This window comes from Sciurus carolinensis, chromosome 5 (assembly GCF_902686445.1).
Source record: "Sciurus carolinensis chromosome 5, mSciCar1.2, whole genome shotgun sequence".
NCBI classification, from domain to species: domain Eukaryota; kingdom Metazoa; phylum Chordata; class Mammalia; order Rodentia; family Sciuridae; genus Sciurus; species Sciurus carolinensis.
Window position 1 is genome coordinate 163,710,183 of NC_062217.1, and position 24,344 is coordinate 163,734,526.

At 40.4% G+C, this 24,344-nt stretch overlaps 2 protein-coding genes across 2 annotated transcripts in view; one reads left to right on the forward strand and one right to left on the reverse strand.

The window, feature by feature from the left end:
* The window catches only part of Slc18a2 (solute carrier family 18 member A2), a 35,313-nt gene extending 20,851 nt beyond the window's left edge, over positions 1-14,462 (forward strand). Inside the window, exons 11-16 of the mRNA XM_047552416.1 lie at positions 2,232-2,310; positions 2,482-2,533; positions 3,123-3,186; positions 4,837-4,956; positions 5,093-5,226; positions 11,974-14,462. Coding sequence (XP_047408372.1) covers positions 2,232-2,310; positions 2,482-2,533; positions 3,123-3,186; positions 4,837-4,956; positions 5,093-5,226; positions 11,974-12,078 — 554 coding nt within the window. The 3' untranslated portion in view covers positions 12,079-14,462. The remainder of the gene's footprint in view (positions 1-2,231; positions 2,311-2,481; positions 2,534-3,122; positions 3,187-4,836; positions 4,957-5,092; positions 5,227-11,973) is intronic.
* Positions 14,463-16,928: 2,466 nt separating this feature from the next.
* The window catches only part of Pdzd8 (PDZ domain containing 8), a 69,967-nt gene continuing 62,551 nt past the window's right edge, over positions 16,929-24,344 (reverse strand). The window contains exons 4-5 of the mRNA XM_047552414.1: positions 22,900-23,062; positions 16,929-20,049 (exon numbers count right to left, since the gene is read on the reverse strand). Coding sequence (XP_047408370.1) covers positions 17,849-20,049; positions 22,900-23,062 — 2,364 coding nt within the window. The 3' untranslated portion in view covers positions 16,929-17,848. The remainder of the gene's footprint in view (positions 20,050-22,899; positions 23,063-24,344) is intronic.

Below are 24,344 nucleotides of genomic sequence, written 5' to 3' on the forward strand. Positions count from 1 at the left end.
CTTGCTGTCTGTGGGCGAAAGGGTCTTTTGACTCCTTGGTCCCATGTGTGAACTCTTCCCATTCAGCCGGTTGGGAGGCATGGCGGCTCTGTGGGTTCTGCTGGAGCTAATCTATGTCCCTGCCTGAGGTTCTTGGCTTCAGTGCTGCATCCCAGGCTCTGCCTCTGGAGTGAGTCCCCACCACGAGCTCTGGAGCCTGGCTGGGCTCCCTGTGAGCTACTTCATTTGACCAGACATTACAGTGGACTATCTGTGGCCCAAATTAATCTCTTAAATAGGTTTTTTTGAGTGACTGATATAGTGTAGACTTCTTGGGGTTTGTTTTTAAAGAATGAATCACCAACATTTAAAAAATCAAGAGATTTCCTATAAGAATCCAGAATTCCAGCTTATCTAGAAAACCTAGATCTTCCAATACTGAAGCTGTGGTCCCTGAGGGTGGCGACTGACTGTAGAGAGTGGCAGTTGCTTTCTCTGATGCGATCTAGGCCCTGCGGGTCACCACAGCCTCCTCCCCACTCCAGGGTTCAGTTGGTTTCTCTGACTCACGGGCTGAGCGTCGCTGGCTCTTTATTGTGGGACTTGTACTGTTATTTTTCTTATCGTTTCTTGCTTCCTTCATTTACTCCTCCCTGGCCCCAGAGTCACTTATCATGACACAGAACGACATGATTTCTGTACACAGACCAACAGTCTCTGGAGTGTGGGCAGTCGGCCGCTCACCTCGGAGGCCAGGTGTAGATTCCGTCTGCTCTGGGGAGCTTGGGTTCTGGGTTCCTGGATCATGGTGCCTGTGCTTTTGTTGCATTCTTAATAAGAGCATGTCTCTGTTCAAACACCATCTGATTTTTTTCTTTCAAAGACATTTTTGTGGTGACAGGAGCCACACTGTTGTTGCCTCTGCTGTAGGCCAGTGCTGTGCTGGGCACATGGCTGTCAGTAAATGTTTGCTGAATCAGATTACACTGAGCAATTATTTGGCCACTGTATATTGCCAAGTGTGATGGAAATGATTCCCTGGAACATGAAGTGAGATTGCTCTTTATTATTATTTCCCAGAATTCCCAGGCCTAGAATGATTTAGTTTCGAATTTTGCTCATGGAACCCATCATTCTGAAGTCCCTACTGTTTTGGAGGATTGACCTTTCTCCGGGTTTGATGGCTTTCATTAGTGCCCTATTCTTAAAGGTACAAGATCACACTTGTCCATTTGTGTGCTGGTGAGCTGCCTGGACCAGGAAGGCCCCAGGGCCTCTGCATTTGGAATGCAGCAGGCGCTTATGGAGTCTGGTATCTGAGGCCATCATGATTGAAAACAGGGAAGCTTTTACCATTTGTGGACAACGCTTGGAATCAAATATAGTTTATCTGATTTCAGAAAAAAGTCCTAAAATTAATAAGAGTTTGAAAAATAGTCTCTCTTAAAGAGGGACTATAGTGGACAATGTCATCCTATAGTGGACAATGAGTTGAGGTTGACACAGCCTGTGGTAGCCAAGCCTGTCTGTCTTGACTAGCCTTCCTGTTCAGTGCGGGGGCATGTTCAAGGCAGCCACTGTCCCACCTGCAGGAAATCAGAACCCAGGGGATGCAAGCAATTAGACCATGGGCACAAAATTGCCAGTCACATGACTTTGCTGCAAAAAGTGAGCGCACAGGTAGTTTTGTTTTTGACATGTAAAGCTGTTCATAAAGCTAACTGAGAGAAGCAGAGGCAGAGCAGTAGGCACAGCATAGCCCCATCTGAGGGCACAGAATCCTGCGCGCGTGCACATGCACAAACTTAGAAGAGAGAAATGGGGTTTGGATAATTTTAACTGCTTTCTTTTTGCTCAACTTTCCCTAATACTTCCGATGATTGTGTTTTACTCCTGATACGCAAAATCGAGAAGAGAAGCAGGACACGTACGTAGACGCCTGGAACACACAGGCACCTTTGCTGGCCTCCTGCAGCTGGGCGCTGTGTGTATCAGTGCACGTGTAATCCTGCTCCAGACAGATGAAGCCGAGGATAGAGAGATGGTTTTCATCTCTGGAGTGTCTCAGCAGCCATGTGGGCCATGTGCGGTCCAGACTGGAGCCGTGGGCTGCCGGATATGAGCTGCTTCGGCGCAGGCCCTGGGGCTTCATTTCATCCGCTTAATCAACACTGGGGTGTCTGTGATTATTAGTTTTCCTAACATGTGACTGCTCTCAGTACTGATAAGGTGTCCTTTTCATAAATTTACAGGCGTTGCTTTCTTGCCAGCAAGTATCTCTTATCTCATTGGAACCAATATTTTTGGGATACTTGCACACAAAATGGGGAGGTAAGATTAAATGAAAACAGCCTTCTTTCTGTTATACTGATGTGGTTCTTTTAAAACAATTCTAAGTGTTTCTGCCTTAGATGTTACAATCATTTTAATTTCTAAAATGAATATTTGGACTGGGAAAAAACCCTAAGTGTTCATTTATTGACGTGCTTTTTCTTTTGATAGGTGGCTTTGTGCTCTTCTAGGAATGATAATTGTTGGAATCAGCATTTTATGTGTGAGTAAAAGATGGCATTTGACAAGTGGGAGCAGTCTGAGACTGAGACTGGTTTTGGGCAAGACTTACCAAGCACCATTACAGCAATTTGAGTTTGGTGATATTTAGTTTTGTCATCTTCCATTTTTTCATCATCTTAAACATTTTTGGACAAGACTCTCCAATGGGTATAATTTTATGTTGGGAGTTAAAATGTTTTATTACGTAGTTTGCCTTATCCCCTTTCTCCATTATTTAAACATTACCATGTCTTAAACACGATAGAGCAACTAGCCTGAGACAACAGCAGGATGTCTTTCTAGAAGAGAACATCTGCCAGTGGCCAATCTCTATCCCGAATGAGACCTCCTTGTCCTTGTCAGACACTGAGGGTGGGCTTGGCTGATCCCTCACAGATGGCAGTTGACTAGTTTTTCATGGTAGTCAGAACACCTGTTTAAAAGACTGGGATGACAAGTCCTGTCTTCCTTTTCCTTGTGAAGGGAATAGCCTCATCAGGCCCAGAGAAAACATATGTTTAAGAAATTTTCAAGATGACTTGGAGTTGGATAGCTTGTTATTTTATCATGACATTTATTTCTTCTTACAGATTCCTTTTGCAAAAAACATTTATGGACTCATAGCTCCCAACTTTGGAGTTGGTTTTGCAATTGGTAAGTCACCTGAGGCTTGTGCCTAAATTTGACACTTATTTCCCTCTAGGCGAGATTTACTCTGGTAGAGTAAGTAGACTGTAATTCTCAGCCTAAATTTCTAGAAGTTTGAGCAGAGGCTACTGGCAGCTTAGCCCAGTGACAGCCTGTAGACCATCCCTATAGACACTTTCTTCCACATACTCATCATTTATGTCCTGGAAACCAGTATTTCTAAATGTCTGACGCTTACAGAAGCAGACTGCTGTGAGTGGGCAAACGGGGGACTCCCTCACCTGCAGCAAGCACATCTGCCAGGGCTCCTGTCTTGGGGACAAAACCTTGAAGTCTATTTTTTATAGGGCTTAGTGAAGAAAAGCAGACGAGGAGTGCTGAGCACTGTGTCACAGATTTTCAGATACAGGAGATGGGTTTTTGTGACCTCAGAAAAAACGATGGTAGGAAAGGGCTTGTTAATATTAGAGATGAACAGCTTTTGTTTCTCATTAACTAATGATTGATAATGATAAAGGTAAATGCCAAATCTGTCACAGCATCAAAGAGGGAACTTAATCTTTGAGTGGCACAGGAGAGGGGATGAATGGAGCCGTTTCCAACCCCTGAGGTCAGGATGGACTGGTGTCTCCGTGCCCCTCCAGCACCCTCAGCACCAGTCCCTGTCACATTCAGTTCTTTGCTTGGCATTCAGCTTGGCTCACCCCTTGGTCCCCAGCACCTTGGGCATATAAGGTGATCAGCAAATGCTTTTTGAATGAAAGACATGCCTCTCTGCCTGCTGCTGCCTGTGGAGGGGAGGGAACTCGCATTTCTGACACTGGAGTCCTCCACTGGGTGTGTTCGCAGACACCAGCTCTCTGCAGCCAGTCATCAGCACCTCCATTCTGTAGATGGAGAAACAGTGTTCAGAGAGGGTAGGCCTGGCCATGCTCACTCAGCCAGGCATCTGGACCCAGCATGCTGAACACACGTGCCCTTTATGCTCCCTGTCCCTGGCTGTTCAAGAGATCAGAGATTCAAATACTGGTCCTTGTTATTGTCAGTTTTAGCCAACTAAATGAGATGCCCTCTTTGGGTTTTGGTTTCCTGAGTAGCACCAGATGATCTCTCAGGTTCTGGTACCCTCTGATTTCTCCCTAGCATTTGCTACCTTGGTAACTCAGATGTTTGAGTGTGATGGCTGGTATGGATGGGGAAGAGCCGGGGTGAGACCTGCAGGTGTGCCAGGTAGCAAGGGACAAGAGGGTGAGAAAACAGTGAATCAGGGAAGCACCAGCAGGAAGTAGGCTACTAGGGATCCACACAGCTAAGTCCACTGGATCTGAAGAATGGCACGGCAGGTCACCAGAGAACTAGGCTCCGCCACCCAAAGATGGGCCATTTTGACAGAGAGGGGTACAAAGTGAGGTAAGGCAGAGAGCAGGCAAATGGCGGCCTGATAAGGACTCAGACTTGAGTTCCTGGGTTCCACCCCCAACCTCAGTTACCTTCTACCAACTGTCCTCAGTGAAAGGTTTGCTGTCAAGAGTGCCATTGCAGGTGGTGATGACTGAGGGGAAGAGCTGGCAGTGTAGTGAATTTAGGACACCGACACTCAGCCCATTTTTGGTTTATATTTGTTTTCTATACACTGTGCTCCCTGACTGTCCACAGGGATGGTGGACTCGTCAATGATGCCTATCATGGGCTACCTCGTGGACCTGCGGCACGTGTCTGTCTATGGGAGTGTGTACGCCATTGCAGACGTGGCATTTTGTATGGGATACGCGATAGGTAAGAACATGGCTTTCAAAACAACCTTTCATCTCGTGCAAGACAGATGATACTGCCTAAAAACATTGTAGTCTTTGCATTCTCTGTTGACAAGGCATTTGGAGAGAGCTTTATCTAATCCTCTGTTTCCTGAAAGGTCCTTCTGCTGGTGGTGCTATCGCAAAGGCGATTGGCTTTCCATGGCTCATGACAATTATTGGGATCATCGATATTGTTTTTGCTCCCCTTTGCTTTTTCCTTCGAAGTCCACCTGCCAAGGAAGAAAAAATGGTAAGAAAAATTGGGATTCAATGAAGTATGTCATGATCATTTTAATATGGTCATCTGGGTTATTTCCTCATGGTTCAATTCGAAAATATATTTCTGTTCCTTTTGAGCAGAAGCTTCCAAACACAAATAGAGATCCCTTTTTAGTTTGTACCACAAGGGTAGTTGCTTCTTTTATTTTTACTACCTTTACAGTTATTTCTTTCAAGTAGTATGTTTTTAAACTTGAAGAATGAAGTTATTTTGCACATAGATTAGCATCAGTACTCTTTTTCAACCAAGTCTAAGCCTGGTAGCATTCGATTTGATTTTCTGTGGTTCTTGCAAATCTTGGACATAATTTTTCTGCCTTCCAAGGTTCACTTTCTTTGCTTTCTCCTAACCCTTTCGGTATTCAGTGACAGTTCGTGTCTCGTTCCTTACTGTGCAAAGAAATACAGAGATGGTTTTAGGTATTTTTTAAATTGAAAACCATTGTATATGCACCCTGTGGCCCACATGTGAATATGTAATAGTTTTTAATTTATAATGTCATGACCAGAGTCATAGCCACAGGCAAGGCATAGAGAATAAATTGTCTCTTTCGAACAGATTCCAACTTATTGGTTCTAAATTTGACTTTGGAAGTGTACAAGTCATTCTGCCCTTTGGGAGGTGTTTACCCTACTCAGCAAAGAGAAGCTCAGTGTTTCTGATAATCATTCATACCTGGTAGTGACCTTCCTGATTTTTTAAATATCAAACGCCCATGTTCGTGTAATTAAAAGGCGAGGGACTTGGACAGGGCGTGAAGGAGAGATGAGCATGGGGTGGTGGTGTTTTGCGTTTTCGTGAGGTGGGTTTGTGATGTTCTCTTGGAAGCACATCAGAAGTTCTTTCCAGGAGTTGAACTGAATGGGTCCTAATGTGCTGGGCATTTGGTGAACTGCCCTCTGTTGATGGTTTTCTCCAAAAGTGGATTTAAAGACAGACTCTAAAGTTAGATTATATGTACCCTATGTTTTGGGCATTTAAAAAATTCATTAATTCATTTATCAAGTCTTAAAAAGACATCAAGTTTAACTAGACAGATAAGTTGCTCACGACCCACTAGACTCTTGAGAAGAAAAGGAGGGGAAGGTGCCATGCCCTCGAGCCCTCCTCCTTTCTTTCCTCTTGCTAGTGTGCATCTCCAGCTCCCTCCTCAAGTGGGCCTTGTGGCTTTCCAGTCTGGTTGTGTATATTCCCGCTCCATCTTGGTCTGGCTGACCCTAGCATAGTACCTTGCACAAAACAGGCCAGAATCCTTAGCACAACAATATATATAAGTTACCTGCAAATACTTCTGTCACTCAGACTGAGACTCTTGAGATGTCAGGGGCTAGCATGGGCCTGGGAGCAGCTGAGCTGCCCCTGCCCACAGGCCTGTGTGATTCTCAGTTTCCTCCATTGTCGTGTGGGGAAATGAGAGCTTCTGCCTCACAGTTGTGTGAGGAGCAAATGGAAGTGTCCCAGCAGAGTGCTTGGCTGTGTGGTTTAGTAAATGTGCTACTATCGCCAGGATCACCCTCTCGTCCTTGCTTTATCTACCTCTCCGCTTACTCTGTCCACCCAGTGGTACTGAATATCCTCCCTGCCCTGCCCTGCATCATCACAGCTTCCTTCCTTTGCTATATAGATCCCAGGGGCTGGGTGCCCCTCACCAGGGTGGTGGGGGGTGGCTGTGGTGTTATCTGTCTGTGGGCCACAGCATGATGGCTTATCTGAGGGAGAGGAGGAAATTAATCAGAGCAGAGGATGAGTGGGGGATGTGCTTGCCCACCCAGCTGCCGCTGTGTTCCGCAAAATGATGCCAAAGGCAGGCCTCCGGACCCCTTTTCTTTCTCCATGTAAACCAGTGCTTTAGTTCATTAAAAAATGCTGGAGGAAGTAGAAGAGACAATCTTGAAAGGCAAACAATAAGAATTACAGGCTTCCAGAAAGCCACATTCATTGTAAAATGTCACAATCCTTAATAAGTGGCTAGCAAGATAAATCATTAAAATCTTGAGAAAAAATGTGCATCTCACTGCCTATAATTGATGCCCCTAATGAAGGATGCCATTTGACTGGCATGGTGGTGACATTTGAGGGTGTCAGCCAGCAGCTGCTTGCCTGCTCGTTGTGAAAGCAGAGCAGGAAGAAAGCGGGTGGAAGCTGATAGCACCTAATGACAAGGGGATGTGCGGTGGGACACTGTGTGCCATGGAGGAGAAGGAATCGATTACTGCGCACTTGAGAAAACCCAGCCGAGACAAGTGGGGGCCTTCAGGGTTAGCAGGAACCTGGCACAGTTCTCTCGTTAGACCGCTTCCCAACAGCAAGTGTTCAGACTTGAGCTCTCCGACGCTACTGTCATAGACCACAACTCACAGAATCATGAATTAGCTTGTAAGCACTTGAGTCTTCCTTCCATTTGGTTTTATTGGATTTCTGTTTTTTATAATCAGTGTTGACAATATAGGAAGAGGAAAACAAAACAAAACAGAACAGAACAAACCCTTGGTGTTACTCGAATCCCTCTGCAAATACAAGGAATATCCATATTGCCATTAGGAAAACTGTTCCGGGGCAAGGCAGCCCTTAACTCTCAAAATACCCAGTTGAGAATAGCTGAGTTTCGGTATGGATTTTTCTCTTCCAGGTTGAATAGTAAGTTTTAAAGGCAGGGCAGGTTCCTAGTCTTGCTCTTGAAGTTGCTAACTGTTGCCAGGGCAGAAGAGTCCGTGGCAGGACTGCTGATTGCTTTGACTAGATGGCTCTGATAGTGGGCCATGAGGTCCTCCAGCAACAACCCTGTCTCCTGGATGCCACGGCTGGGCAAGGATGGGTGGCAGAGGCTAATGAGACGGATATGCTCCACACATAATCTACTTGTGGAAATCTGTTCCTTTGCAAGGCACTTACATAGTGGGTGCAAAACCACTGTGTTTTCTAGTTATGTTAAGAAAAGGATTTTTTTTTTTCCTTTACTAGATCTGGTACCTTTCAAAGTCTCTAAGACTAGGATAGTTCCTTCTAATGCTCTGTTTCCTTAGACCACAGTCACATTTCATTTGTTCTGACATGGTTTGCCACTTTGAGATCCAGGCTCTGCTCTGTGTCCGACTTAAGCTAGGTGTTTGCGGGGGCTAGGCTTGGCTCTTAGCATTTGGGCTTTGCTCTGCCTCAAACACCAATGCCCTGTTTTGATTTTCTCTTCATTTGAGAGTTGACACATCTTTCTCTCCACAGCGACGTGTGGAGTGCTGGTTTAAACTGCAGGCCTGTTGGGCCAGGGCGGAAGGGCACTGGCCTAGTGTAGTACGCAGGAGACCTGGGTTCCAGCCCAGGGATCCCTCCACTCCCACCCCTACACAACTGCCTGCCGCTCCAGACTTCCCGAGGGGGTCCTGAGTGCAGGACTTGCTCCTCATCTTACACTTGACTTACCCACTTATGCTATTTGTGTCTTGCTTTTCCTTCCTACCTCCCTCTCCCTGTCTCCCTTTCTCTCAAGCCCCAGGTGATCTACCAAAGAGCTACATTCCCAAACACTCCCTCTTTTTTGTTTCTTTGAGACAGTTAAGTTGCCCAGGCTGGCCTTGAACTTGTGGTCCTCCTGCCTCAGTCTCCCAGGTTGCTGAGATGATAGGCATGTGCCACCACTCCCAGCTGGTGCTCGCTTTTCACGGCACTTTTGCAATATTACATGCCATCTGTCTGTATTTAATCACATATTACTTAAAAAAAAAAAAAAAGTACGGCTATTGCATAATTACTCTTTCAAGACAGGTTCAGAAGCCAGTGAGCTAGGTTTTAGAAGCTCTGAAACAGTATTTCATGGAAGAAACTTCTTTACCGGAAACAGGGTGTGTTGCCACACACCATTTGGCTGTGTTAATAAATACTGGTCATTTACTTTTGCATAATGCCAAATAATCAGTCTGATAAAACTTTTCCCCCTGTAGTGCATTTAAAAAAATTTTTTTTTGCAGCGCTGCAGATGGAACCTGGGGCCTCAAGTATACTAGGTAGGCAAGTGTTGTACCACTGAGCTACATCTCCAGCCCAGCAAGGCAGTTTCACAGAAATTTTTTGTTGTTGTACATTTCACTTGTACATAATGGTGAGATTCATTATGCCATATTCATACATGCACATAATTTGATCAATCTTGTTCTCTAGTACTTTCTTTTCTCTCCCCTCAGCAATGCAATTATTAGTAAGTTCATATTATGTGCTGGTCCTAGGTTCAGGGCATCCTTTAGACTATACATTCAGGTGTAGTGGTGGGTGAGCCAGGAGATGGAAGGCAATCATAGGTAAGGCAGTGATGGCCATCTTCCCAAGGGGGTCTTGCTGCCTCTGGGCAAGTGTGGCTCAAGGCTCTGGTGGGGTCTGGCTCTGGTGGAACTTCCCACTGTCTTCTCCCCTTGCTTCCTGCCCAGATCTCTGGTGGTCAAGCTGGCTTCCTGCTGCCCTGTTGCTGAATAATGCATGCTTTGCTTGTTGCCTCCTCCCTGGGGTCCAAATCCTTTTGTCTTTCAAGGATTTTCTCAACTCCTTTTCTTCTGTATAACCTTCTCTGGCACTTGACCCACAGCAAGCACTCGATCTGTGACACTGGAGGACCTGTCCTTACTTGTGCAGGAAAGTAAGTAAGTTGCTGACACTCTAGAAGGTGTCCTGGAAGTTCTCGCTGGCTGGATGACTGCTTAGTATAGATAATGCCTTATAACTAGGGTAGTGGTTTTCAAAGCTGTTCAGAGCACTGTCACATGAAAGTAGGGACCTGGAATTTCATTTTTAACGTGATCCATACCACCACCCCACCCTCACAGTGATCCTTGGACACATTTCTTTGAGAATCACTAATCTGGACGGATGGGACAGCTACCAGGGGGTTAAATTAAACCTCTGTGTAACACAGGGAGAATGGTCCTGGTGTACGATGTCTGTTGTCTCAGTTTTTTTTTTTTTTTTTAATACTCTTTTTAAAAATATAAGCATCAATTCACTTGGCAAGCAGTATAATCAGAAACACAGTTAAGTCTGAAGCTGACAGTATGAGCTGGCGGCTCCACTCTGAGGTCAAAGAAGTCTTATCTTTATGTGTCACACAGGCAAATCATTTGAGAATTTCTTGGGAAATGATAAATGGGTTAAGCACTAACTGGAGTCTTATCACATCTGCAGGACAAGAGCTGGCCTAATAGCTAACAGACACCGAGATAGGTTGCGATAGGCCAGCATCAGAAACATTCTAATCCATTTAGATTTGCAGACTGCACAAAAAGGATTGGTTCACACGAGGGAGGAAAACCGCACGAGACATACCTGAGGAGGGAAAGAATCCAATCCACTATAGTTGCACGGGGCATCCCACTAGCGGCCTCTGCACGTTTCCAGCTGCCTGGGGGCTTGCCTTCGTCCTGAGGTTGCTGAGCCTCCCTCCGCCCTTCTGTCTCCTTCTGCTGTACTGTTGGCCCTTCACATCTGTGGGTTCTGCATGTGTGGATGCAATCAAATGGGTTGAAACATTTGAAAAAATTGTATCTATATTAATAGGTACAGACCTTTTTTATTATTCCCTAGACAATACAGCATAACAAGTCTATGCATAGCATCGTCAGTATGTTAGGTATTATAAACTAAAGGTGATTTTAAGTATACAGGATGTGTAGGTTACATGCAAACTACACCACTTTATATAGGGGATCTGAGCACTTGTGCATTTTGGCATCCCAGCAGGGGTGGTGGTGGTGGTGGTCTCCTAGAACAAATTCCCTGATAATTCAAGGGATAGTTGTGTATCCCTTGGTCAAATTCTTTAATCATTTTGTGCCTGCTTCCTCAGTCTACCCACAGGGTTATCCTGAAGTTCAGGCACTGCATCTAAAATGCTTAGTATACGCCCAGCCTGGTGAACATCAGCTGTCACCAGCCTGCCTGCTTGGTTCCACACACCTTCTGGAGGAAGATGGGCTACAAGTGCTTAGTGGTTGAGTATGCTTTGAGAACAAAGCAACAGTATTAGTAAGAGGGCATGAGACTTTTATGTTCATCAGAAGAGAAATACATTTTTTTAAAAATCACACATTTGGGCGAGGGAGGACAGCAAGGAGCTGAGGAAGAGGTGATCTGGACGTCACACTGATGAAAAGATAAGAGCCCTGGGATGTTTGGCCTAGGAAGAGATTTAACACGCCATATTTAGTAAATAATCTCAAGGCAGCATGTGAATATGGCTGATATCAAAACCACATCCATAAATGGAAACAATGGAGTAGGCTGTAGTCCAGACTTCCAGAGGTTTCTAAGAAGTGCGAGCTCCCCTCAAGTGGCCTTGTGAAATGTGCTGTCACAATAGTCTGTAAACAGAAGTTGGTCTGTAAACAGAAGTTGGTGACCCCCGAGTCCCCATGTCCATTTCCAAGATCCTAGATCCAACTCTCCTTAAACCTGATCCCTTGCTGCACAGAGTCTAAGTTTCCAGAATTGACTTTTCCTCCAACAGGTATACGAAAACATGGCAAAGGCCATTTCTGCTATCTCCTACCTGGAATTTTCACTTAATGGAGAATTCCAGGTCTTTTAGGCCAGGCACCTGGCAATTGTACCAAATGACTGGTTAACAGCAGATAGTGCAGAGCTTTCAAACTAGTAATCCTAAAAAAAAAACAATAGGCTAAACCCATCTTACCTTTACATAACAGGAGGGTAACGTACTTGCACTGTGCTCTCTTTTAGGCTATTCTCATGGATCACAACTGCCCCATTCAAACAAAAATGTACACTCAGAATAATATCCAGTCATATCCAGCAGGTGATGATGAAGAATCAGAAAGTGACTGAAACCCTCAAAAGTCATTGGTGTTTAATTGTATACAAGTGTTTCCAGTGAAATGACTCATCCAGAGCTGTCTTAGTCATACCATCCATCCCTGGCGAAAGAGTAAAACAACCAAAGGTTATTATTTCTTTTCTGTGGTTATGATCGACTGCCAACAGCCTTATAAAGAAAAAGAAGCTTTTCTAGGGGTTTGTATAAATAGTGTTGAAAACTTTATTTTATGTATTTGATTTTATTAAATATTATACAATATATTTTGACGAAATAGGTATATTGTAAATCTATAAATATTTGAATCCAAATCAAATATAATTTTTTAACTTACATTCACGAACACTTGGACAAAAATATCTTATCTATTTTCTGAATATTGGTAATGAGTGTTTAAAGCACACATTGAGACTCTTCCAATAATTAGAAACTAGAAGGGAGTCTGAAAAACAATCATATGACAGCATGTTATGTAGCGACACTGCAAGTATTATTTAACTTGTAATTACTATCTATATTTGAGTTAAAAGCTAGTTTATCTCAAGTGCAGAGGACAAGAATTTGAATCAGTCATCTTTTGGATTTCTTTGTAAATCTTTCGCCGGCATTAGTTTTGTATGTAATCACCTACTTGGAAAGGGATGGTTGTAAATGATGTTACACGTCCTATGGTTGGCAGCCGACATCAAGGTCAAGAAGGGGAGATGGTAAATGTTCTGAAAGTACAGAAAAGCACCCAAATGTAAAGTTAGGAACCAAAAGCTTTCCTTGTAAGATGCATACTTGTCTTAGTGGATGAGAATGGAGGACACAGGCACCTTACACTGTCAAGGTTGTAAAAGCAAGGTAAGGTTTGTCAACACCTTGTTCAAGTTTTAGAGAAAAACAAGGCTAATTGCTGCTATAAATTGAAAAATCAAGTCTGTAATAATCTTCGACCGTCTGTAGGTCATCCAAGTGTCTTTTTAGGGATCTGTTAATTTTTGGTTGTCTGAAACTATTATTTGTCCGGACTCCCGAAAGTTGTTCACAAATGTGAAAACAAAGAATTGTTTATGTATTTAATCACATTAGAAAACGAGATAAAAATAACGGGGTGGTCAGAACACACCCCCTTTCCAGGGCAAAGAAAAGCCAAACATAAAAAAATGTGTGTGTTACCATATCATCTGTGTGCTGGGTAATATACATTTTCTAAGCATGATAACATTGATGTCTTTCAGCATACCAGCAAATAGTGTTAGTGACTATTGTCAGTTTACATTGTTTCATATGAGATGTGACTGGAATGTGAAGATAGTGTGGAATATATCCCAAATAATACTTATCCTACAATTCTGTAATCATAAATTGTCAGTTTGGTTCAGCTAAATTGTGTTTGTGTTAACTTGGACATCAAGGAGCAAAGATCTTTAGAACAAAGTCTCCTCAACCTTTTTGACTACTACATATTCTCTAGGAAAGTGGCTAGTACTTCTTTTGTTTTATGAAACTTTCCTGTGGGGATTAGATGATGTGACATTTGGTTTCAAGGGCGGTGTTGAGGAAAACAAGCTTCTTACTCACTTAGTAACACTGGACTATTACAAAAGTTGGTTACTTTGGAAGATGGCTCTGGAGGAACTCTTAAATGGCTGATATAAAAAAGGCATGACTGTAGGCTTGTACAGAATAGCTTTTAAAAACAACATGCTATGAGCTGGGATGTGGCTTGGCAGCACAGAGCCTGCCTGACATGTGAGACCCTGGGTTCAATCCCCGGCACTGCAGAACAAAACAAACAAACAAACAAACAAACAAAAAACCAGTGTGCTGCAAATTGGTTCTCTTGGAGGGGCTTGAGGTTCTCCCTGCCCCTAATGCCCTACAATTTATTCCTATTTTACTTTTGCCTTTCAGGCTTTAGCTTCTGTAAGAATGACTGGCAAAGGCATGCCTCCTATTGATCCCTAGGAAAAAAAATAAAAGCTTGAGAACTGTTTAGGGAGCAAAAGATACGTTGCATGTATTTGAGGAAAAAATGATGTCTTTTATATAACTAATACTCTGGGTTAGCAAGACTATGAAAACAGAGGTGATGTTATATCATATATGTATCGGAACAATGAAAATACAGCTCTCTGAACATTTGTTTTTTGAAGAGGTGGCTTTTATGTTTGTACCTGGTAATACAGACACAAACATCTAAATGAGGTAGTAATGAATATTCAGCTTTCTTTTGACTGCTACATGTATCTGTCCTAATAATGTTCTAGCTAGTCTATTTAATAAACCTGATCACTATACTGTGCCTGTTTGTACTCTTTCATAAACTAAATATTGTTGGAATAAAATATGTAAGGTATCATTTTGATTGTGGATGTTTAATTAAAAACTATTCATCTGTGCTTGCAGGCATCAAGTAAAAGTCACTCCAGGTTGGTGTGAACAGTACTTTTTGGCTTCCTACATTTGCTTTAAATCAAAATGCATAACTAGCCACATTATGTCAATGTGGAAAATATAGTTATGCTCAAACCTCAACACTTGTGTTATTATTCTGATTGCTGTGAACAATAATTGTACCTGATGAAAAAGAACTATAATATCCAGCCATTTGGCATAATGGTGCTTAAGCCAAGGCCTCTGGGTCCTGGAAGTTTTGTAAAACCCTTGAAATCAGGGGCACTCTGAATGGGGTGAGCACCGTACAGCTTCCAGGGCTAACGATCCATAGTTTTAACCAGAAATTAAAGGGCAGCTGAGACTCAAAAAGGATGAGGGGAACCTCCCACTCTTTTGGGGTAAGGAAAACTATTACTTCAATTTAGAAACAAAGACAACATTTTTTTATTAAAGTGATTTTAAATTTATTCACTTATAGAGGACTTGAGAATTTTATTCTTCATTATCCTACTGTTAGAGCCAAATATTTTCAAGTTGCCTTTAAAAAATTCAGATACATTTAAATTTAGAACTTGGCAGTACCCTCAAAATTTTTATGTTGTTTTCTCCCCTCAGAATCACAAAATATCCACATAATAAATATTTCAACTAGTTCTGATATTGAAGAATGTTTCTTGATATTAAGAAATGTAGCATATTATGATTGCAAAATAATGCTAAAATGTTGCTCATTTTGTCTAACCCATTCATTCATGTAAATACCAATATAGAAAATACACTTTAGTCTATTACTATATAGCAGAAGCAAATCCATAAATATGATATTTCACAAGTTAAGAAAACAACAATAAAAAATTGTTTCTGCAATTTCATTCTGCAAAAGTGGACTTCAGTAGCTTATCTGCATGGCCAGATTACACCAGGCAATAATTCCACAGGGATGCAGCAATCACCTTTTTTTTAGATGTCATCAAATGAAGATATTCCTTTTTTCTGTGGTAGTCTTTATTTATTATTTTTAGCTATTGATAACATAGCATGGCAGCAAGATTACATCAGTAATGTAATAAAATACAACTTTTTCTCTGAAGCCTTATACCTTACTATACTCTAGGCTGTCTGGAGTGTTCCCCCTTTGCACTAAAGTACAACTGAGATGCCTCTACTGCTTCTCCCAGCAGATAGAAAAATATTGCACTACATTCAAGGTATATTTTACAAATGTCATTAGCAGCATTACTGAGCTTTCCATAATCATGGTTCTAAAGAGTTAAATACTTTTAAAACATAAGTAGATTCTTAGGAAACCAAAGTGTTGCATTACTTCCAATGCTCTTTCTAATGCATCAGCTTCAGGAGCATGCTTGGGTGTCACTAAAACTTCCATGGTTTAATCTACAAACACCAGCCACTTAGACACTCCACTTTTCCTGGTTAGCAATGGCAAGTTATTTTACAATATGAAACATGGTTATACATTGGGCAGACAGGTTCACACATACGCTGTGGGATGTTTGAGCTTCCAGGGGATTTGGTGTGGAAAGTCTTCTGTAGCAGTGTTCTTTTAAAATTCAAGCATGCTTAAACAATGAGAAAGGGGGGGTACACAGATACATTCTTATTATAAACCTGGCCAAGAAAGATATTTAGTGTCCTAATATTTTCCTTAGTAAAATAGTCTATTGATTTTGAAACTGGAATAACTTTCCTACCCTCAAAAATGTTTTTCTCATATAAATAAATCTTTTATCTATACAGCTTTTTGCTGTTCAAAACGCTTTTGTAGTTACGCTCCTATTTTCCTCACAACAACCCTGTGAGGTAGAGTAAGCAGTATTACCCTTGCTCTGGAGATGAGGAAACGGCTTCACTGAGCCCTTCCGTGACTGGCCTATGGCTGCGCAGCTCATTAGAAGAGTGTTTACAGTCCTGCACTACAGACTGGGTCACAATCCTTACTGTGCCTTTTTTTGCCCACTGTGAAAGCTGTTCCATCCCATTTTAAACTCATGTTGATTTATTTATCAATTTATCTGAGTAGTTAGTTACCTATAAAAGGGGAAAACATACATGTGTTTATTTTATAGGCATATAATAGGCCCAAACTATTAAGGTATATGAACAGAGGTCAGGTTTACACATTTTCCCTCAGGCATGTGTTATACTGCATCCATAAGTGGACCAGTATCAGAGAAGATCTTCATTTTCAGAGAACTGGTTCCAATTCCTATGTATATGGTCGGTCAATTTTTAATCTCTTTTAAAAAAAGAATGACAGTCTGCACTACAGAAATATTCAGAATGATCACCATTCCTTTAAGCCTGTAAAACACCACATGAAATAGTAAGTACACTGTGCATGACTCCTCTCCTTCACAACATAGTCCTACATGAGAATGTTTTTAAAACAAAACCAATTATCAATAGTCATTTAACACAGTCCTCTGCAACTTTAAATATCCTTATACATGCTTTATTTCCTATGAGAGAACTGAAGATAAAAAACCATCATGAATGCTTAGAACTTCCATTTAAAGGGAAAGCACTGACATTTTGAAAAATATTTCAAAACCCTACTGGCTACTATTTTTCAGTAATCTTGTTCTACAAAATTCTTGACCAACTGTATTCTATATTTATTCCCTATTATTGTTTTTTTTGATACAAGCTCTTCAGATTCATCACTATCTATCTACTATACTTCAGCTGCACACAAGCTTTAGAAAAAAATCTCAGAAGCATTGATAGCAAGCAATATATGTTAAAAATAATTTTACTCAATAGGCATAACAGACTAAAGCTGCAGCATCTGCTTCCATATTATATTTGGCAAAGACAAAAGAAAAAGCCCCACATAACTCCGAAGTAACAAAAATCTCAAGCAAGTAGAGACGACAAACTTTGTAACAAAAAAACAAAACAAAACAAAAAGATTCAAAACCTGTTCCCTCAATGATTGCTGTAGTCAATTTGGGCATGCAGCAAACCCGTTGTTATAACCGTGATGGAAATGAAAATACTAAGAATCTGGACAATATCCTATTGAACGCTAATTCAAAAACTAAGTTGAAGGAAAAATAACACAGTGAGACACTACACATACATAAATGTGAAAAATTAGCTTACATAATTAGAAAAAGTTAAAAATAAATTAGTAAAAATAAATTCCCAGTATAAACCCCCAAAAAGCATAGCTATAAATGCAACCTGAAACAATCAATTATTAAGCTGGTCATATTTTTACTGGAAAACAAACTTTCATTCCTGTTCTTATACAAGTAAATAACTGGAGAAGCAGGCTGAGGTGCATTACAAGAGGACTGAAACATGGTTGTATCCATGGTACTTTAGATGCATCTTTTCCCCAATCATTTGAAAGTTGACACAGCCTGCCGGTTACACAGACTCAGATGGGCCAAACAGGTCATCTGATATACTGCTGAATGGCTGAGAGTCTATCAGTTGGCTTATTTCACTATCGAGGTCTTCTTCTGTATCATCTGTGTACTTGCTTATTTTTTTGGAGTGCTGGTCTAAAGACAGACTTTCTAAAGTTTCAATATCTTCAATGCCTGCCCTATAGTGGATCATAAGAAGCGTGAGAGCTTGTAGTCTTTCACCCGATTTAGCCAAAGCAGCAGAAAGAAGTGATTTTTTCCTTGAATCAGTTGTCTCTTTTTCTTCTCTAACAAGGGAATTATTGTGTTCCAACTCCTGATCAATTTCATTCTGTAGTTTATCCAACATGAACTCCAGCTTCTGGATCCTTTCCTCTGTAGGCAAGCCCCTGTAAAGATCACGGCCAATTTCTTTAACTGCAATGAAAACACTGTCATCCAGTCCGCCTTCCTTTCTCACTAACTTTATTCCTGCGCTGTTTCCCCGTTTGGAAGGACTGTTTGGACCACAGACCTCTGTGTCACTGCCTTCATTGTCTGATGTGTTGGGTGTGTGTTTTGGTGAAGGTTCTACGAGATCGGTTCCTGGTTCAGAAAGGCGAGTTTTAGAGACTTGACGTAAATTAAGCAAACGAGAGCTTGTATTAATAATGTGCCTCGTCAAACCTGTTGTTTTATTAACTGACTTGTTAGCTTCGGCATCAACACGAGGAGACAGGCCCAAGAGGGGGTCCTGTCCTTCCAGCCTGAGGTTTTTCAGGGTTCGGTCTATTCGCCTCTCAGTTGCTCCACAAAGAGGAGTCTCAGCTAGACACTTTTCTTGACATTTTTTATGGCAAACATAAGCACAGAACATACACTGGGAAGCTGCTTTTGTCCAAACTTTTTTTTTACAGTAATCACACCAAGTTGGGTTTTGGAACTGAGTATCCTGGAAACTATGCTTATTTTCTGATGAACCCATCTGTCCAACAAAGTGCTCCTCTTTAGGGAGGGTAGAAACTTCTTCAACCAAATGGACTTCTTTTTCTTTCTCTATATTAGTGACTACATGGTGGTCTGGTTCTCCTTCCTTCAAATATTTGAAGTGAATAGTAATGTCACCAAAGCAAAATTTGTCATTGAAGCCCTTTTGCATACTCAGATTGCGTAATGCAGTTCTAGTGACCATGGCCTTAGGTGCAGGGGCTTCCAGCCTGAATTTTGAAAGGTATTCCATATTTGATGTGGCTAAGCATCCTAAAGCCACCTCTTCAAGTTTTAAACTAATGTGCCCCAAACAGATGAGACCCCCTAACTTGAAAGGATCCCTGCACCACAGTGCAACATTCAGGTATCTGTGGCATGCTTCTATATCGAACAAACAGGATGCTCTGGTTCTTGTCCACTTTCCCAGCTTATTCCGATAAAGAATTTCTGATGATTCCCACATCTGATGGTCATCCGAACTGTCTTTAGTAGGGCAGGAACTTTCTGAAGTAAAATCTTTAGTCACTTCTTGCTTTGTAAACTGCTTGGATGTAGTCACATCTTCTACGTGATCCACAGTTTTTGCCTGCTTTTCAGATTTATCTGCAGGAGGAGGAGGAGGAGGAAGCACCTTCTCTGGCTTTTCAACAAGAATGTCTGGTTCTGCCTGATTTGGGGTGTCAGCAGAAGGCAAAGGAACTTTTAATTGTGGTCGTGGTGGCACAGGTGGTTTGAAAGTGGATCCTTGGGTGGGTTTTGACACTTGTGCTGAGTCTAGTACCTCAGAAGTTTTTAGGGCTAGCGGTTTATTTCCTTCTTTGGATGGAATTTTTGGTGGTGGGTGACTTCCTGCAGCTAATTTACGGTTTAAAACTGGGGATATAGCGCCAAGAGGTTTAATAGTAAGTGTTGTTGGAGTGCGTTTGGGACTGTGACTTAGTGCCTGTGTCTCATCTTTGAACTCGTTTTGTACTCTGACATCACTTGCCAAGTCTTCAAATTCAGAATCCAGATCTCTATTTTCACCATCCACTGCCAGTCCTGCAGCTTCCTCTTCATAACTTGGTTGGCATGAACTTGACAAAAAGTTTTCTTCCAACTGGCCAAAATTGTCTTGCAGCACAGTACCTTGATTACTCTGGCCAACGGGCCTTTCGTAGTACACAAGGACTCGGTCACCAGCCTGCTTGATAAGCTTCAGCACTTGCAGTGTTGATGTAATTTTTACACCTGGTTCAAGATTTAAAAGGGAAAACATGTAAATTACTGCAATAAAAATGGCCTAACTTGTTAAATATAATTGCTATTACCTCAAAATTATTTAACATGGAAGAGTAATAGGGAAATCTAAGGATATCTGACTTGACTCTCGTATTGAATCTTAGTCAAATATGTGGATATTCTGCACACGTATCTTGTCAGCCTGGCTACTAACTGCTAGTTGCCTCCCATTCTTTTTTTTAGGTTAAATGACATTATTTCTTAATTTGAAATGAGAAAGTGAGCAGACAGAGACGTATTTAAGAGGGCTTTGTTACTGTTTAAACCAGACTTAGAATGACGAGAAGCTGTGATTCCACTGAAAGAAATTCCAAAATACTCCAGAGATTGCAAGCTATGTGCCAAACGATTCGAATTAAGAGCCAATCCTTAAAATAAATGTAGCAAAATACTATGCTAATAAACAATGGAATCTTTCTCAGATTCTTATTAGCTGTAGCCACACAACTCATCTTTTTCAGGATGTGAAAAAACAAGGGATAAATTGCTTAAAGTTAAACAAGTTGGTTACTATCTGAATCTGTGATATCTTAAATTTTATTATTTTCTAATTGTGATACCAACATAGTTTAACATTCAAAAGACACAAATGGATATAAAAAGTGAAAAACTCTCCACCTCCACCTTCTAGCCATTCTCCCTTTCCATAAGGTGTCCCATGTGTTAGATATACTTGGGGATTTGAAGATGTGACTTGTTTCCTGGAAGTCTTCCCACCTTCCCCAGAAAGTACTTGGCCACACTCTCCCTTATGTAGGGCTTAGGATTTAAAAAATCCTGTCCTTGTCTCATCTCTTCTCCAATCATCAGGTGCTTTTGGAGATGGCCACTCTAGCTTTCAGGGCTAGGTCATTCAGGTTTGGATTTTTTTTTTTGAATATTTAAATCATACTTGGAAGCTCCAAAAATAGTAAAACAGATTGTTACTGAAACTAACTATAACATTTTGCCAATCTTATTTCAACTATCACCAATACCCTGATACTAAGTACCTTAAAAATAACTGTATATCCATAAGTGAATCAATTACAAATAAGCAAAAAATAGCTGTTGACATGGGGTAAAGTTTATGAGATGTTAAAAAAAAATAAAGCCTATTACCAAAAATATATTGTAGGATTGTAATTTGATCCCTAGAACTGGGGCAGAGGATGTATTAATGTATAATTAATAAAATGTATAATTAATTATTCTGCTATGCTTCAAACCTTTTGTCAATGTTTATTGCACCTGTCTCATCAGTAAGTTTTCATAAATGTTAGATTTGAAAAGATAACTTACTTTTTTTACTCTGTATACATTTGTATTGGTTGGATTTTTTTGTTGTTTATTTTGAATTATAGGTATTCACTACTTGTGTAACTAAAAACAAAACCATAAAAGGGACATAAAAAGTAAAAATATTAATTTCATCCAGTACGTAAAACTGAAACAAAGTATGTGTGAACATAAAAAATTTACACTGAATTGTAATTTTAGCAGTTTGTGTTAGACAACTAACTTATTTCATGCCCTTCCTAGTATCTTCCTAGTGTTAATGGACTAGTAGCACAGGCATCATCTAGGAGGTTGTTGGAGAATTCTGGGCCCTGCCCATGTCTACTGAGTACACATTTGAACATCACGTCTACATGACAGAAATACACATGGAAGTGTAACAAGTCTGCTTAGGCCATGATCAGAGCATGTGACAATGCTAACTTAGCTGAGTTTCATTATTTTCTTGTCATGATGAAATTGAATCAAAGACAGGTTTTTAGTTTTCTGTATTAGGAATTGAACCCAGGGGCACTTTACCACTGAGTTACATTCCCAAGTCCTTTTTATTTTGAAGCAGGATCTCTCAACGCTGTTGAGGCTGACCTTGAACTTTGTAATCCTCCTGTCTTAGGATCTAGTCACTGGGATTACAGATGTGTATCACTGCACCCTGACAGTTTTTCAACATATAATCAAGAACTGCTCTTTGATTTGGGAAATGCTCTATCATATTTAGTGTCTTAGTTGTGAAAGAACATGCCACAATGCCCTGGAAAGGATCAAATGTGAACAACCATGTGCTCAAGAAATTTCTTACAAGTCACAATGGCCAGGTTCTGCGAGGTTAGAAAAGGGTTTGACTTCCCCCCACTGCTGTGCTGTGCTGAGGCATACGTAGCCAAGAGAATAATCTGCCTATTAGTAAAGAGTTTTTGGTGCTGTTATTAATAATCTAATTGATAAAAAGGTATGCAGTATGCAAATGATATATTTTTCCACTAGCGATTTAGGCTTAACGCTAACTAACAGCCTCTTTACAAATGGCTGGCTATTCAAACAACATAGCACCTTAGGACAGTGCAGATGTATCCTCTTGGACAAGGAATAATATTTCCTCTCCTCTTCATTTTCTGGTTGTTTGGGATGGGGGCAGTAGTTCCAGAACTCAGAGTAGCAATGATAGTAATTATGAAGAAATTGTAAGTAAGAGTAAGTCTTAACTTATCCTTATTTTAACATCCAATAAAAAAATTAGAGCAGTACAAGATAGGAAGGGAAGGAAAATTAGAGAAGTTATATAATAGTGGTCTAAAATGAACTATTTTAATGATTTATATAGTAGGACTAAAATAGAATCTACTTTAAATGCATTTTTAAGGTATTCTTCCAACTTGCATTTAAAATAGTTTATTTCTTTCCATTATAAAAGTAACAGGTGCTTATTTACAGAAGGAAGAAGAAAGACAGGAAAACCTCCACATCTACTTTCCAGTTTCTCTGTAAATATCAAATATGTATACTGCACATTAGTATAATTACCTCCAATAGCAATGAGTCGATCTCCCCGCTGAAGATCTGCAACTGCAGCAGGTGAGTTTGGGGCCACAGTTTCAATTATGACATGCCCAGCATATCCATCAGTTGACTGAACAAGGCGAAGTGTAAGTCCAACGCTTTGTAAATTCCCTTTTATTAATTCAACCTTTGATAAAGCATGAAAAAGTAAAAACAGATTCAATGGATTCACAGTAGTAGAGTGAGATAATAGTAACACACCGAGATCACCACAGATGACTGTGACTTTTGCACAATGGCAAAGATAATTACAGACAAAGGAAGAATGAAATCATTATTGAAGCAATATAAGTTTGAATTCTCAGACTACACATTAAAGTCACTGAAAAATTAAGCACTTTGTCTTTTGTGTGTTTTATTAAAGATTCATGCTCACTCTAGAAAATACGGAAATAATTGAATGGAAAAATAAAAGAAAATCACTCCAAATCATACCATCTAGAGCTATTGTTAATATTTTGTATTTTCTAATATGTATTTTAATAGAAAATTGAGAAATGTCTCAAAACTGAGACATTGTGAATATAAACAGACATCCTATTAATATAACCACATATTTTGAGTAAAATTCTAAATCTTGCTTTTTTCAGATACAATGGGAATAATCACTTTTTTCCTTGTCATTATTCCCTGAACAATATAGTATGACAACTATTTACATGGAATTTACATTAGATAATATAAGTAATCAAGAGATGATTTAAAGCATATGGGAAAAGATGCATGTTATATGGAAATACTTTGTCATTTTATATAATGGACTTGAGCATCTGCTGATTTTGGTATCACAAGGTAGGAGGCTGGGGATGGGGACCAATCCCCTGCAGATACTAAGGGTGAACTGTGTGGCTGTTTCCTTTTCTGGGGGAAAGCAAAGAAAGAGTTTACATTTACATCTTATTATCTTATAAATGAGATGCTTTGTTCTAATTCATCAAGATCAGTCACCTAATTTATCAGGAATATAATCCCAGATTAATCTCATCTATGAATTAAGAAGAAAAACATGTCATTCAAATCACTAATTTAAAACCAAACAAAAAAAATGACAGATGACAAGAATTCAACTGGTGTTTATTGTGCTCAATTAGAAATCAACCTAATTATATTATCCTCTAGTCTATCCTATTCTTCTTAGTCCTATTCTTTAAGGATATATCATGAACTTTGTCAAATACCCTAATATCCAAATCTATCATTGTTTGTATGGCTTTAATACATAAATCACACTTAGCTAGAAATTCAGTTTCCCTAACTAATGATGCTGGCTGGTAAAAGAACCCTTATTAGAAGTTGGGTGTAAATAGGGTTTATGGTTTTTTTTTTTTTAATTTGGGGAAAAACTTAATCATATTATGTTGGTAGAACAAGAAATATGGCCAAGGTCTGGATTACTTAGAGATTTACAA